At 36.5% G+C, this 13,877-nt stretch overlaps 1 protein-coding gene across 1 annotated transcript; it reads right to left on the bottom strand.

Annotated features, from left to right (window-relative positions):
• Window positions 1–4,260: 4,260 nt before the first annotated feature.
• LOC131306827 (uncharacterized) lies at window positions 4,261–4,791 on the bottom strand. The gene has a single exon (XM_058333257.1). It carries the CDS (start codon window positions 4,789–4,791, stop codon window positions 4,261–4,263), a length of 531 nt encoding a protein of 176 aa, XP_058189240.1.
• Between the last annotated feature and the right edge of the window lie 9,086 nt (window positions 4,792–13,877).

Here is a 13,877-nt window from a genome sequence, read left to right as displayed (position 1 = left end):
TCTTTTGTTGCTGCACCCATTAGGGTGCTTTTAATGTAAATATAAATTATATAAATGAAATCCCATCTTTTGTTCTACTATTCCAATTTCATGGCTCTGAACCTTAATGGTATGACTTCAAAATTGGTTTTATGTGAATAACCAAGGTCGTATTTGTAACGACCCTGATTTTCGGTAAATAAAAATTTCGTTAAATATTTGAATTTCTTTTTAATTACTTAATATTACTTTTTAATTTCTATAACCCATCATAATTAGATTTTAGTCCTTTAAATTTCATTTCTTCATTAAAAGCCTACATGGCTAATAAAGTTAGTTTTCAACCGATTAGTTGGAGGAACCGGACTACCAATTCCCCTAGTTACATTTTCCTAACCCTAATTGGACCTTTTTAACCTTATGAACCCCTCCCAAACCTAATTGAACCCTTAGACCTTTAGGGGTAATCATTATACCCCATGAATGGTCATTCAAGCCCATACCTACCATCATTATTTCTTTAACCATTGGTTAATAAATGCTAGGGGAATTATTATTCCTTGGTTAATGGACTTTTGACTTGCCAATGAATGTATGACTTGGACAAGACAAGTCATAGCCATCATGTTGCTTCTTTTGGAAGCAAGCCTAGCCATGCATGCATGCAACCCTAAGATCAATAGGCCTAAATCTAAATTGCCCACCAAAGTTACTTTCCTAGAATCTTTAAGTACATATACAACCATATATGTAGTTATATATATATATATATATATATATATATATATACACACACACACACACATTGGACTAGAGAGAGAGAGAGAGAAAGAGAGAGAGAGAGAGAGAGAGAGAGAGAGAGAGAGAGAGAGAGAGAGGGAGGGAGGGAGGAAGAGTGTGTGTGTGTGTGCTTGTGTATTGTCCACTCCAACAAGCTACCTTATAGCCTTAAGGCTATTTATGACCATGCCAACCGATTTCTAGCCTTCCAAAGTACAAACCTAGCCTTTGATTATTTTCTTTCTTGCAAGCAACATCAACCTAGGACAAGACTAGACAAAAATCCTTCATGATTACCTAGTTTATAGCCTAAAAGTTGGATTGACAAGTGAGGGAAGGCTAGGATCTTGATTAAAGGCTTGATTTGACAAAACAATGGAGCAAAATCCATGGGAAAGAAGAGAGAGAGAGGGCTGGCCATGGAGGAGGGGAGGGAGTCCAAATTTTTGCTATAAATAGCACCCCATTCTCACCATTCAACTCACACCTTCATCCTCCAACTTCTCTCGATCTCTAAGAAAGCTTGTGTTCTTACTTGTTTTTGCTTAGTTCTTCCTTGTTCTTGAGTTCTTCAAGAAACTCATCCTAAGCCGCCACTAAACCACTGCTCGACCACCCTCTCGATCCAAAAGTTTAGAAAGTTTAGTCAAGAAGAAGTTTCGAGAGAAACCTTTCTCTTTCGAAGCTTTCGGAAGCATACATAGGAAGTTACTCCGCCCAATCGTCAACTTACTTTCCGTAGTCGTCAACCACAGCCAAGAAGAAAGGTAGAGTCCCACATATGCTATCTCTAAGTGTACGTAGAATCCTTAGTCCACTAACTTTACGTATAGCATAGAATCAAATATTGGAAAGTAGAATGTCCTTGGTTCAAAGTATAAATATCCTTAACCGTTTTCCTTAAGTAGATAAGGTTATCTATCGTTGAGTTTTTCTTAAGTAGATAAGGTTATCTATCATTTATAATAGTCGGAATGCATGACTGTCGACAAGTTTATCTTGCTAATGGAAGTATGAGCATATTGAATGAACGACTTTTACTCTAATAAACATGTGTTGTTTTGAACTTCTCTCAAAGAAGGAAAGAACAGTTTTCGAAAGATAGAATTTAACACTTGATTAGTAGTATTCGGATTTTGATATTTAGGATGGATAGGAGCATGTATGCATAAATTGCTTGTATTACTTGTGATAAAGCATAAGCGATTTTCACTCCAAAGGCGTCCATACATGTGGCATTATGCTTTAAGTGGTGATTTGAGCATGATTAGTAATATAGAGTTGGATGATCTTGCTAGTTTAGTTTCAAAATTACAACGAATGACTTATGATTTCGTATATGGAAAGTCCTACCGCAGAGTCTAAGCATGAAAACGTGACACGAAAATCGAGAAAGTTAGAGACATGACACCTAGGGTGTGTTAAAGGCAAGGTGTGGATTTGAAACTCCAATGTGGCCGGACTTGCCCATTGTGTGGTATGTGTGTGTAAAGGAATGATTTTGAAAACCCAATGGGAACCCAGAGCGGCGGAACCATTGTGGTATACTCAGGAACCCAGAGCGGCGGAACCGAGGGATGAATTGTGATTTTTGAAAACCCAAATGGGAATCCGGAGCGGCGGAACCGAGGGTTTGAATTGTGGATTGGTTATCCATGGAGAGGAGCCAATGCCAAATTCCATGTTTTTGTGTGCCAATGGGAACCTGGCATGGCAGAGCCATTGTGAGGATACTCGGGAGACCGACGCGGCGGAACCGAGGTTGGGTGTGTAAAATGACGATTTTGAAAATGTTGATTTGGTAAATGAAAGGTGAAACCAGTGACACGGTCTACGAGATGTCGCGTAGGAGAAACTCAGAAAATCACGGACACCAACGTTAGTGGATAGTGAATGTGGATGTGTCATTGTTAACTGTTTGGTCAATTATGCATGCACTATGTGATCTATTATTAGTAAGTTAAGGGTTAGTGGGTATGGATTATTCTATTGAGCTATCGTAACTCATGGTGTTACCTTTGGTGACCCTGACATATTATACTGGTGGCGACGCTGGTATAATGTGTCAGACTTTGTAGATGATCAAGGTAAGCTGTACACCTTGGAGGCCTTTAGAGCTGAAGAGCTGGCTAGGATGGAGGAGCAGGCGGAGCTGTAGTTAGGAACCCTAGTTTTCCCTCCCTTTTGTAATGAAAGTACTCTTATGGAGATTGTGTTGTAATAATGAGCCAGACTCTATTTTGAAGTTTCAATAAAAATGTCATTTTAACGTTCCCAAAATTCGGGGCGTTACAGTATTGACTCTACACGAATCCCTAAATATGAATCAAATCATCCGATTAGAAACAAAAGGAATAAAATGACCAACTCTTTGAGTTTCTTAGGTGACTTGAATTTCATTTGGAGAAATAATAAATAACCGAGTTATTTCATACTTACCCACCATCATTTACTACGTTTGGACTCTAAGTCTCGTTTTAAATGATAAGGATTATCACTTTTACATTTATCCCAATTTGCCTAATAAATAGTGGTCTTTTAAGGTTTCAAGCAACTTGGTTGCTTATCCCTTCTCTCTCTTTTCCTTACTTTTAATATCTTCATGGCTGAAAAACAACCAGTGTTAGTGTCAGAGATAGAAGAAAAATCTGAAGAGAAACTGACTCCAGAAGTCGTCATGTACATACGCCATTAGTCTCATAAGGCAGACTTTGTACAAAGTAGAGAATGAACCAAGGCATGAGGTTCATCCTCGATCTTGCCTTACAAGGATATCTGATCTTCTTACGTTGACTCCTGCTGACATTGCTGAGTTCTTTGATGAATTTGAAGATTCAGGGAGCAAGATGGAAGAAAATAAGACTCTTGATCCATCTAAAGACACTCTTGGAAAGGCCTCAGAATAGATAGTCATTTTAGTTGTTTCGACTCTTCTCTCCCCCTCATTTTCTTGTTTATGGCCTTTTTGGGGTTATTTTTGTTAAGGGATGCACTTCCCCTTCTTGTGAAGTGTACAATATATATATATATATATAAATTAAGACATTTTGTTCTTTCTTATCTTATAGTTCATTCTTTATGTCTTAATCTTTCAACATATCTTTGTTCTGATAAGAAAGAAAAATAAAGAAACCCTTCAAAAGCGTTATCTTTTTTGAAATGATTCCCAAATGGATGAAAAATAAGACTTCAAATGTCTTCCGTTTATCTTTCTTCGGTGAACATATCCATTTAAATTTCTTAAATGATATACTCCTCCTTTCAGAACTCTATGGATTTGGTATGGTCTATCCCATGTTGGAGACCATTTTCCCATCCATCCATTCTTACTCTTCTATCTTTGATAGGCAAGATAACCTTCCATACAAGATCTCCCTCATCAAAGCTTCGAAGGGCTACTCTTTTGTTGTAACTTTTGGCTACTCTTGCCTTTTGTAACATAATCTGATTTAAAGCTTTTACTCTGGCTTCATCAACGGCTTCTAATTCCACATGCATGGCTTAATGATATGCCTTTGTTTCTAAATCATTTTGAGATGTTACTCTTTGGGATCTCACAATGATTTCCATAGGCAATACAGCATCATGCCCATATGTTAAGGCAAATGGAGTAGTACATGTACTAGTTCTTTTTGTGTTTCTGTATGCCCATAAAGTATCTAGTAACAAGTTATGCCATATTTCTGGATTTTTATCCACCATTCTTTGGATTCCTTTCTTGATGATCTTGTTGGTAGATTTTGCTTGACCATTAGATTGAGCATAATATGTGCTGGTGTATATTAAAGAAATTCCATGGTTGCTAGCAAAAGCTTTAACCAACTTTCCTTCAAATATAGATCCATTATCCACTGTTATGGTTTGGGGATTTCCAAACCTATAAATGATCCCTTTTATAAATTTCATAACATGGGTTTGTTTAACCTCCTCATAAGCTTGAGCTTCCACCCATTTAGTGAAATAATCAGTAGCTACTAAAATGAATTTGTGCTTTTCTGAAGAAGGAGGATAAATCATCCCAATCATGTCCATGGCTCATCTTCTGAAAGGCCATGGTTTTACTACATATTGTAAATCTGTGACTGGTAAATGCTTAAGTGGCCCAATCTTTTGACAAGTTTGACATCCTTTTGCATAGTCTATGCAATCTTTAAGGATAGTAGGCCAATAATACCCATATCTCCTTATTAACCATGTCATCTTTATGCCAGCTTGATGTGCTCCACAAATTCCTTCATGAACCTCAACCATTACTTTGAATGCATTCACCTTGTTTAGACATTTTAAAAGACGACCATCAATTCCTTTTTTAAATAACTCATTGTTGTACATAATATAGTTTATAGATTTCAATCTGGTTGCTTTATCAGTAATGGCATCAGGCTTGGTTAACTATTCAATTAATGCCTATCTCCAATCTATATTCTGAATTGGAGGAACATCAATTTCCAATACTTCGAAGTCACTTAATCTGTTGCTCAACATAGGTAAGGCCTTTCTCAAGGTTAACTGACAAAATTCCTTTCTCATTTTCTGATAAAACCTTATAACCAGATGCTCTCTGAGCTATTTCATCAGCCTCTTCATTGAAGAATCTAGGAATGTATGTTAGGGTAATCATAAAAAATTGAGCTATCAGTTTTTTAGCATGCTGATGATATATTAATAAAGCTGGACTAGTACATCTAATTGACCTTTTAACTGGTTAATTACTAATTGAGAATCTCCGAAGATTTCAGCAGCATTAACTTTCAGTTTTAGCAGAATTTCTAAACCTATGATTAAGGCTTCATATTTTGCTTGATTATTAGAGCACTGTCCTTCATTAAGTTGAAATCCATATTTGGTCTTCAAACCTTGAGGGGATTCTAATATTATCCCTATGCCAACCATTTGAGCTATTTTCGATCCATCAAACCATAGTTTCCATGGTTTGATTTCAACTACAGCAGCTTCGAATGGTTTTGTTACTTTAATCTTATTAGGATGATCAACCAAAAAATTCGCCAATGCTTGTCCTTTTACTGACTTTTGAGGAATGTATTCAAGACAAAACTCTATTAAAGACACAATCCATTTCTCAATCTTCCCACTAAGCACAGGCTGTGAAAGCATATGCTTAATTACATCAATTTGAGAAATAACATAAGTTATTCTTGGCAATATATAGTGCTTGAGTTTCTTAGTAGCATAAAATAAAACTAAACATAGTTTCTCTACTGTAGCAGACTTGCATTCATAGGAGTTTAAAAACCTACTAAGATAATAAACAGCTCTCTCCTTGCCATCTTCATTGTCTTGAGCTATCAGTACTCCTATTGAGTCTTGGGTTGCTGCTAGATTCAACTTTATTGGCTTCCCTTTGATAGGAGGCATCAACACGGGTGGATTAGTAAAGTACTCCTTAATGGCTTCGAAAGCATCATCATGCTCTTTAGACCACTTGAACTCTTCTCCCTCCTTCAGCTTCAATAAAGAAGAGAAAATTTTAGTCTTTCCTGCAATATTAGATATAAATCTTCGAAGGAAATTCAATTGACCAAGAAACCTTTGTAATTCCTTTTTGTTGGAAGGTGGCTTGGCTTCAATAATAGCCTTTGCTTTGTTCTTGTCAACCCGGATTCCTTTATTATGGACTAAGTATCCCAGAAATTTATCAGCTGATACTCCAAAAGCACACTTTCCTAGATTTAATTTTAGATGATAGTGTTTCATTTGTCGAAATGCTTTTAATAAATGTTCGAGGAGATCATCATTGGAACTTGACTTCACAATTATATCATCTATGTAACAATCTAGAAAACTTCCAACCAAATCATGAAAAATGGCATTCATAGCTCTCTGATAAATAGCTCCAGCATTTTTCAACCCAAATGGCATTTTGACCCATTCAAAAATGCCAATGTTTCTAGGGCATGCAAAAGTTGTTTTATGCACATCTTCTTCTGCTATACAGATTTGATTATATCCTGAATGCCAATCCAAAATGGATAATATCTTGTGCCCAGCTGAACTGTCTACAAGCATATCGACATTAGGCATAGGATATTCATCTTTAGGAGTTGCAGTGTTGAGATTTCGAAAGTCAACACAAATTCTTATACTTCCATTCTTTTTAGGCAATGGAACTACATCAGATAGCCATTCGACATGCCTGGCTGTCCTAATGAAGCTTGCATCCAAAAGCCTTTGCATTCCTTTCTTAACACCTGCAATAGTTTTTGGACTCATCTTCCTGGTTGGTTGTTTGACAGGTTTGAATATTGGTTTGATAGGTAACCTATGCTCCACCAATCCTCTGTCCAATCCAGGTAGTTCCTTGTAACTCCAAGCAAAGCATTCTTTGTTGGCTTTTAACAATTCTATTAACTTAGCTTTCATATCTGGTTCAAGCTGTTTGTTAATAAACATTGGATTAGGATTGTCTTTGTCTCCCAATTTTACTTACTCCAAAAGATCTTGGGCTTTGACCTACTCCTGAGATGTCAGTTGTTTATCCTCCATACAAGGCTTTTCTAACAAAACATCTTCCCATATGTTATCTTCCTGAAACTTTTATTCAATCCCTAGAGCAACATACCATATTAAAGCCAATGAGTTGGCTCTTCTTCCGCCTCTTCCTTGGACTTACATCCAAGCAGCATCATCTTTTGGGGTGTTTGATTCATAATTAATAGCTTGTTTCAGCTTTGATTTCAATTCTACCAATTCTCCCAATTCCAGCCCGTTGGTTGGGTTAGTGGCAACCTGGAGTAGTTCACTCAAAGAAACTACATCTGATTTGTACATTTCTGCTTTAGCAAAATTTGCGGTAGCACTAAAGGGATGTGGATTAGCTTTGATTCCTTCAACACCCACTTCTTTTCCTTTCTCATATTTGACAATCATTAGTTCCTGATGCATAGAAGAAGGAATACATCCATTAACATGGATACAATCTCTTCCTAATAAGGCATTATATTTAGCATATGTATCAACTATAAAGAAAGCAGTATCAGTTTCAATACCACCAACTGCCAATCTAATTGAGATTATTCCTTTTGCATGTTGGCTTTCCCCTGTAAATCCTGCAATGGATGTGCTGGTTGGGATCAATTTTGCCCTTCCTTTCCCTAGCTTTTTTAGGGTTTGAAAGGGTAAAATATTCACTGCAGCCCCATTGTCTACAAAAATTCTATTAAGAGGAATTCCATCAAAGCATGTTGTTATGTATAAAGGCCTTAAATGTTGTCTCATAGCATTAGTAGGCAGCTTAAATGGATATGAAATATCAACATAGTTTAGATCAATTACCAATGGGTATTCTATATCAGACATAGAATCTGGTATAAAGCTTGCACTTTCTTTTGAACTTACCTCTAAGCTTTCTTGATTTTGCTCGATCTCGCATGTCAAACCCTCATCTATTTCTACTTGAGCCAGTTCTTCTAAATCTCAATCATTGCAAATGATGGTAAGTTCTTCATCACTGTGAGTGTCTTCAGAGATGTTAGATTTGCTTAAATTCAACCATGTATTATCTTGCTTCGAAGATGTTTCTGCATTCTTGAGAAAGTCCATAGAACATGGATAAACCATGTTGATTTGAACTTTAGTTTGTCTCCCAAATTGAATGCTTGAAATCTCTTTGGTTGGTTTGACAGTTTCTTCCTTCACTTCCTCCTTGGATTCAACTTCTTGTGCTGAAATTTCCATAGGAGAAGAGCTTCCTTCTAACTCTCCTTGTTCCACCAACATGGCTTCCAGTAAACCAGATTGGTAACTGGCCAATGAGTTTAGGGAAGGTGGATCTAAATCCTCTTCAAGCATGGCGGAGGCCACTCCTTTTAGAGTTTCTTCACTTTGAAATAGGATTCGAAATTCATCTTCTAGGTCTTTTTGGGCTCTGTTAAAGCTTGGATTAGGTCTTGTTCCCCTCCCTGATTCCTCTCAAGTTGATGACTCTCCTGATTGAAAAAGTGTGTACTTCCTTTGAAGTTTCTGTTTATGAGTTATTGAGAGTAAAGGAACCATCTGTGGTATTTTGGATTTAGGATCCCTTATTAGTACCCAATTCCTTGAACTCGGTGGTTTGAATGTCTTATTTTCATTCTTAGTTGAGCCTTTGTATCCTTGAAATAAATTAGGCTTAACTTGCTTCATAAACTAGTCAAGGACTCCTTTCACCAAAGTAAATTCTTCCTGAACAGTTCCTTCTTGTTGCACTGATGTCTGGCCAATATTGGCCTTCTTAGAGGGAGGTATTTCTCTCTTTGGTGTAGGTGGAATTGGACTAGTAGGAACGTCCCTCTTCGAAGCCAACCAAGATTTACTTTCTTCCTTTGGCTTGACTTGTGTTGAGGTTATTCTCTTCATTCCTACTTCTTTAGGGAAAAAACTTACTCCCTTTCTGTCCAAATCTTTAAAAACCAAATAATTGGCTTTACATCCTACACACAAGCATTCTAAAAATGAAGCTTCTAGCATTGGTAAATGATTGTTACTTGAGAACCTAAGTGGAGGAAAACCAATATTGGTCTGTCTGTGGTAACTCTGCCTTGTACCCATATTTCGAGGCGAAACACCATATGGTTTACCTCTCCCATACTGAATAGAATTCATGTTCACTGGTGCCTCCTTGTCTTGCCAATATTTCTTGACAGTTCGAGCCAATGAAGTTGGCACATTAGTGTTAACTTTAGCTTCTTCAATCTTTGGAAAAGGAATGGCATCTATTCCCATAGTCTTTTTAGGGAACTTGATCCTTCCTTTCTTGATTTGTTCCTGAATCCTCTCACGAAAATCATTGCATGACGTAGTTGAATGAAACCAAGAATCATGCCATTTACAGTATGTTTTCCCATTCTTTTCTTCTGCAGTAGGCAGTTTCACATTTGAAGGTAGCTTAATAATCTTCTTTCTTAACAAATAATCGAAGATTTCATCAGCCTTTGATATATCAAATGGATAAACTTTATCGATTTCCTTCTGCTTAAATTTCTGCCCTATAGAAACATTCTTTTGAATTAAGGGTTCACAAATACAAGGGTCATGCTCAACTACTTCTACAGCATCAATCTCATAATTAGGATCTCGATAATAAGTTGAATAAGAAGAATTATGTCTATCCATATCTTTTTCTAACAAAGATTCATATCTAGTTACTTTATAGGTCATATCTACAAAGTCTCTAAACTCTGTAGAATCAAACCTCTTTCGAAGTTCTCTTTCTAAACCATCTTGTGCTAATCTCACAAATTTTGCCTATGGCAGTTGGAGTTTACATTTAGCTATGGACCTCTTAAGCCTAGATATGAAATCAGCTACTTTTTCATCTGTCCTTTGCCTCAACCTAGCCAAGTCTGCCATAGAAACTTCAGGTTCTGCATGGAAGAATTGTGCATGAAACATTTCTTCCATTTGAAACCAATTAGCTATTGATCCTGATGGTAAATTAGTATACCAAGCAAAAGCTGGTCTAGTCAAAGAATTTGGAAACTGTTTCAACTTCATGAAGCCATTTTGAGCCAAATTCTTACATTGTGTAGAAAATCTAGCAATGTGTTCTATGGAAGATTGTCTCCCATCCCCATGAAACAAAGTAAAATCTGGAATTTTAAATTCTCTAGGGATTTGGAATGTCGTATCTATCCATTCAGGATATGGCTTTCTATAGATTTGTGGTTGTACTCCCCGAGTTCGAGGCCCATAAACTTCTTGAATCATGAGACCCATCACTTGGTCTCTTAATACTAGATTCTCCCCAAGAAGATTTTGTCCTTGATTTACCACAAGTGGTTAATTCTACAAAGTCTTCTTCATAGAGTTCTCTATGATAATTAAAATCTCCTCGATTTTCTCTTGGATGCCTCACATGTGTAGGTTGTTGCATCCCACCAATTGGGATATTAACTTGTGTATTCCATGGCATTTCTTTCCTAAAAGTGTCTTCACGAATGAATGGATGATTTCTCACAATAGGTATCCTTTGAGTAGGATTCTGAGGATTATTACCTCTTCTAATTGAGTTATATCCTTGAAAAGAGGATTTACGCTATGTATATCCCTAGTGTTTCTTTGAATCCCAGGATTACTAATAAAAGGTTCCTTTGGGATATTACTAACAGGCTTTATTGACCTAATTAGCTCATACCAAGACTAAGGTATTTCCTCTTGGTACATTTTCTCTTTGCCTGGCCTATATTTTATTTTATTATGTTCAATCTCCTCTCCAGACCTTCCTTCGAAAGGACCTTGGTGAGTGCTTCAGTTAGCATGATCATTCAGTCCAATATTTCATGGACTGTGCTTTGCTAACTTTGGATCAGGTAGCCTATTTCTTATGCTTTTGATCATGGCTCTCTAAGCCAGAGCCATTTCTCTAAAATCAATCATCATTTCTCTAAAAACTTCTTCCTTATCTTGATCTTTACCACTAGACTGTCCCTCTTGGACATTTCGAGGTACTTCAAGGCTAATAGGCAGGCCTTGTTCCACAACTTGCTTTAGTATAGCCTCATCTTCTGGCTCTTGACCAAAAATAGGTGTCCCTATATGTTTCCTGAGCCTTGGCATTTTGACACCTTCGAGTCTCACCGGGCGTGCCAAAAATCGTTTAGGCTAAATTAGCTTAATTTTTGGCAAAATGTTTGTGTGCGGGAGTGCTAGAAAAGAATAGAATTTGTCATTTTCAGATTAATTCAAAACAACTAATTTAATCATGCAATTGTGCTATCCGTTCGATTACCTCAATTAAGAGGATTTTTCTAAAGGTATCGATCAATAATAGATTGACGGTCTTCAATCATAAAAGATAACTGAACATAAACAAGCTTGAATTTAATCAAAAGCAATGTTATATTCAATTACTCTTAAGATTTCGACAAGAATAATACAAGAGTATAAGCATGCTTGAATTGAATCGAAAGCAGGCCTATATTCGACTACTCTTTGGCAAGAAAAAGAACAGAAAGACATAAGATAACTTGAATTTAATCAAAAAGTGATCTTACATGCATATAAGTCTTCAAACTTGCAAAATACTAAACTAACTAAATTACTCTAATTCCTAAACTACGATAGATCTCTGAGCAATCATTTTTGTATGAATTGTCAGATGATGAATTTGTCGAGGCTTCCCTATTCAATTGCTTCTTCTATTTATAGATGAAGGGTTTATCTTCAATCTGTATTCTCCACGTTTTCTTTTAGCGCCCAAGTCTCATTCAAATTTGATTTCAAACGCCCTTCTTTCCCTCTAAAAACGGTTGCAATGGCCTTCGAACGGTTGCTTGACTTGGTCTTCTCAGAAAACTCTTCTCCTTCCATGTTTGTTGGTGTTGGTCGTGGCTAACTTCTGGGTAGCGAGTTCCGTTTTTATGCAACATGAATTAGTGCTTCAATATGGATCATTCAGATAATTCGATATCAACATAATTGATTCCTCTTATGAAACGGTCCTTAATGACACCGTTCAATGGTTTTAAGAGTTAATCAATGGTTATGCTTAATTATTGTCTTAATCATCTATTAGTTACTAGCCAAACGTGGTCGTTTCCAATCTAAACGATTGATACCGTATAGTACTGAAATAACATCGTCATTAAACCTTTCGATTGTCTGTATCTCAAGTCTAATTATAATGAGTTTTGATTGGAATATACATTGTTTGGTGCCACGTATAATTTTCTTATTGGGTGGCATATTTTAGGATGTAAACACCCATCGCCGTTTCCCCCTTCCTTCTTTTCCTTCTCCACTATCTTTCCCCGATATGGGCAAAACACTTTCACAAATGGGAATTTTTTTAAAAAGTACATATATTTTTTTTTTCTTTCTTGTATTTTCTACCATTATCTCGCTAATCAAACGGACCCTTAGAACAATAGCAGCTTTTTTATTTTTAAAACATTGGAAAATTATTTATACTCATATAACTTTGCCCATCCAACATTTTAATGTTTTATGTTTTCGAATTTGAATGCACAAGATTGTATGCATCTACACATTTATATTACAGAATTTTTGTAATTGCTGAAATTGAACGAAATATCTACAATAATGTTTTGTTACTGTTTTTATGGCACGATGGGACGGTGCTCTGCACTTCGATGTTGTGCACGATGCTATGCAATCTCAGCCATTCAAAACTGGTGATGCACTCTCTCTCTCTACCCAATCGTTGCATCATTTGAATGTGATTAAGCTACTGTTGGGGAATATACAGTTTTAATTTTAGGCCTGGATTCAGGGGCCAGAATACCTCTGTTTTTTTGTTTTCTTAAACATGAAAAAAAATACCTCTGAATACCTTATATGACTTGTTGTCGTCTTAAATGGGAGTATTTAACACAGTCCAATATTGGGGAGAGAGAGAGATCAGTGATTAAAAATAACGGGAGTTTAGTTGTGGAAATCAGTTGAGTTAAATGGGAGTAGATTAAAAATAACGGCTAGTGTGGATCTTTTAGTTCAAATCCATATTAAACCCATATAAATATGGGTTTATATGGGTTGAACCCGTATGACGTATGATCCCATTATGTAATATGAGCGAGTTTGATTGGATTATAAGCAGACAGATTAAACGGGTAACAAAAACATGAGTTGAGATTGCTACATTAAAAAATCCCATCCTTTCATATAACGGGGCCACCGGCGTTTTCCAGCGCGCGCTATCTCTCCTTTCTTTCTTTTTTTTTGAACTCTTCTACAGAAACAGACCATGGGTACCGACCATGGGAACCGAAGGGCATGCGAGCCCATTCCGGGCACCACACGGATAATCCGAGCCATTTAATAAATTTAAAATATAAAACTGAATGGGTCCGTGAAAAATACGCACAATCCAATATATGTTGGTACCCAATCCAATCTTTCATTTCTTTCATAAATTCAAAATTTGAATGAAAAAATGGAAGATTGGATTGAATATCTATTCATTTTAGATTTAGATAATTCTTCATGGACTTACTTAATTTTTTATTTTAAAATTATTGAACGACTTGGATTATTGTGCAAGGCTCGGAGTGAACCCCTCATGCCCATAGGTTCTATGGTCGGTACTCATTGTTGGTTTCCTCAGCTTTTCTTTTCTCTCTCTCTTTTTTGTTTTGTTTTGTTTTGTTTTGTTTTGTACT

The sequence above is a fragment of the Rhododendron vialii genome, chromosome 11a, assembly GCF_030253575.1.
Source record: "Rhododendron vialii isolate Sample 1 chromosome 11a, ASM3025357v1".
Lineage (NCBI taxonomy): Eukaryota > Viridiplantae > Streptophyta > Magnoliopsida > Ericales > Ericaceae > Rhododendron > Rhododendron vialii.
Note: the sequence above shows the minus strand (reverse complement) of the source record. Positions and strands in the feature narration are given on the sequence as shown.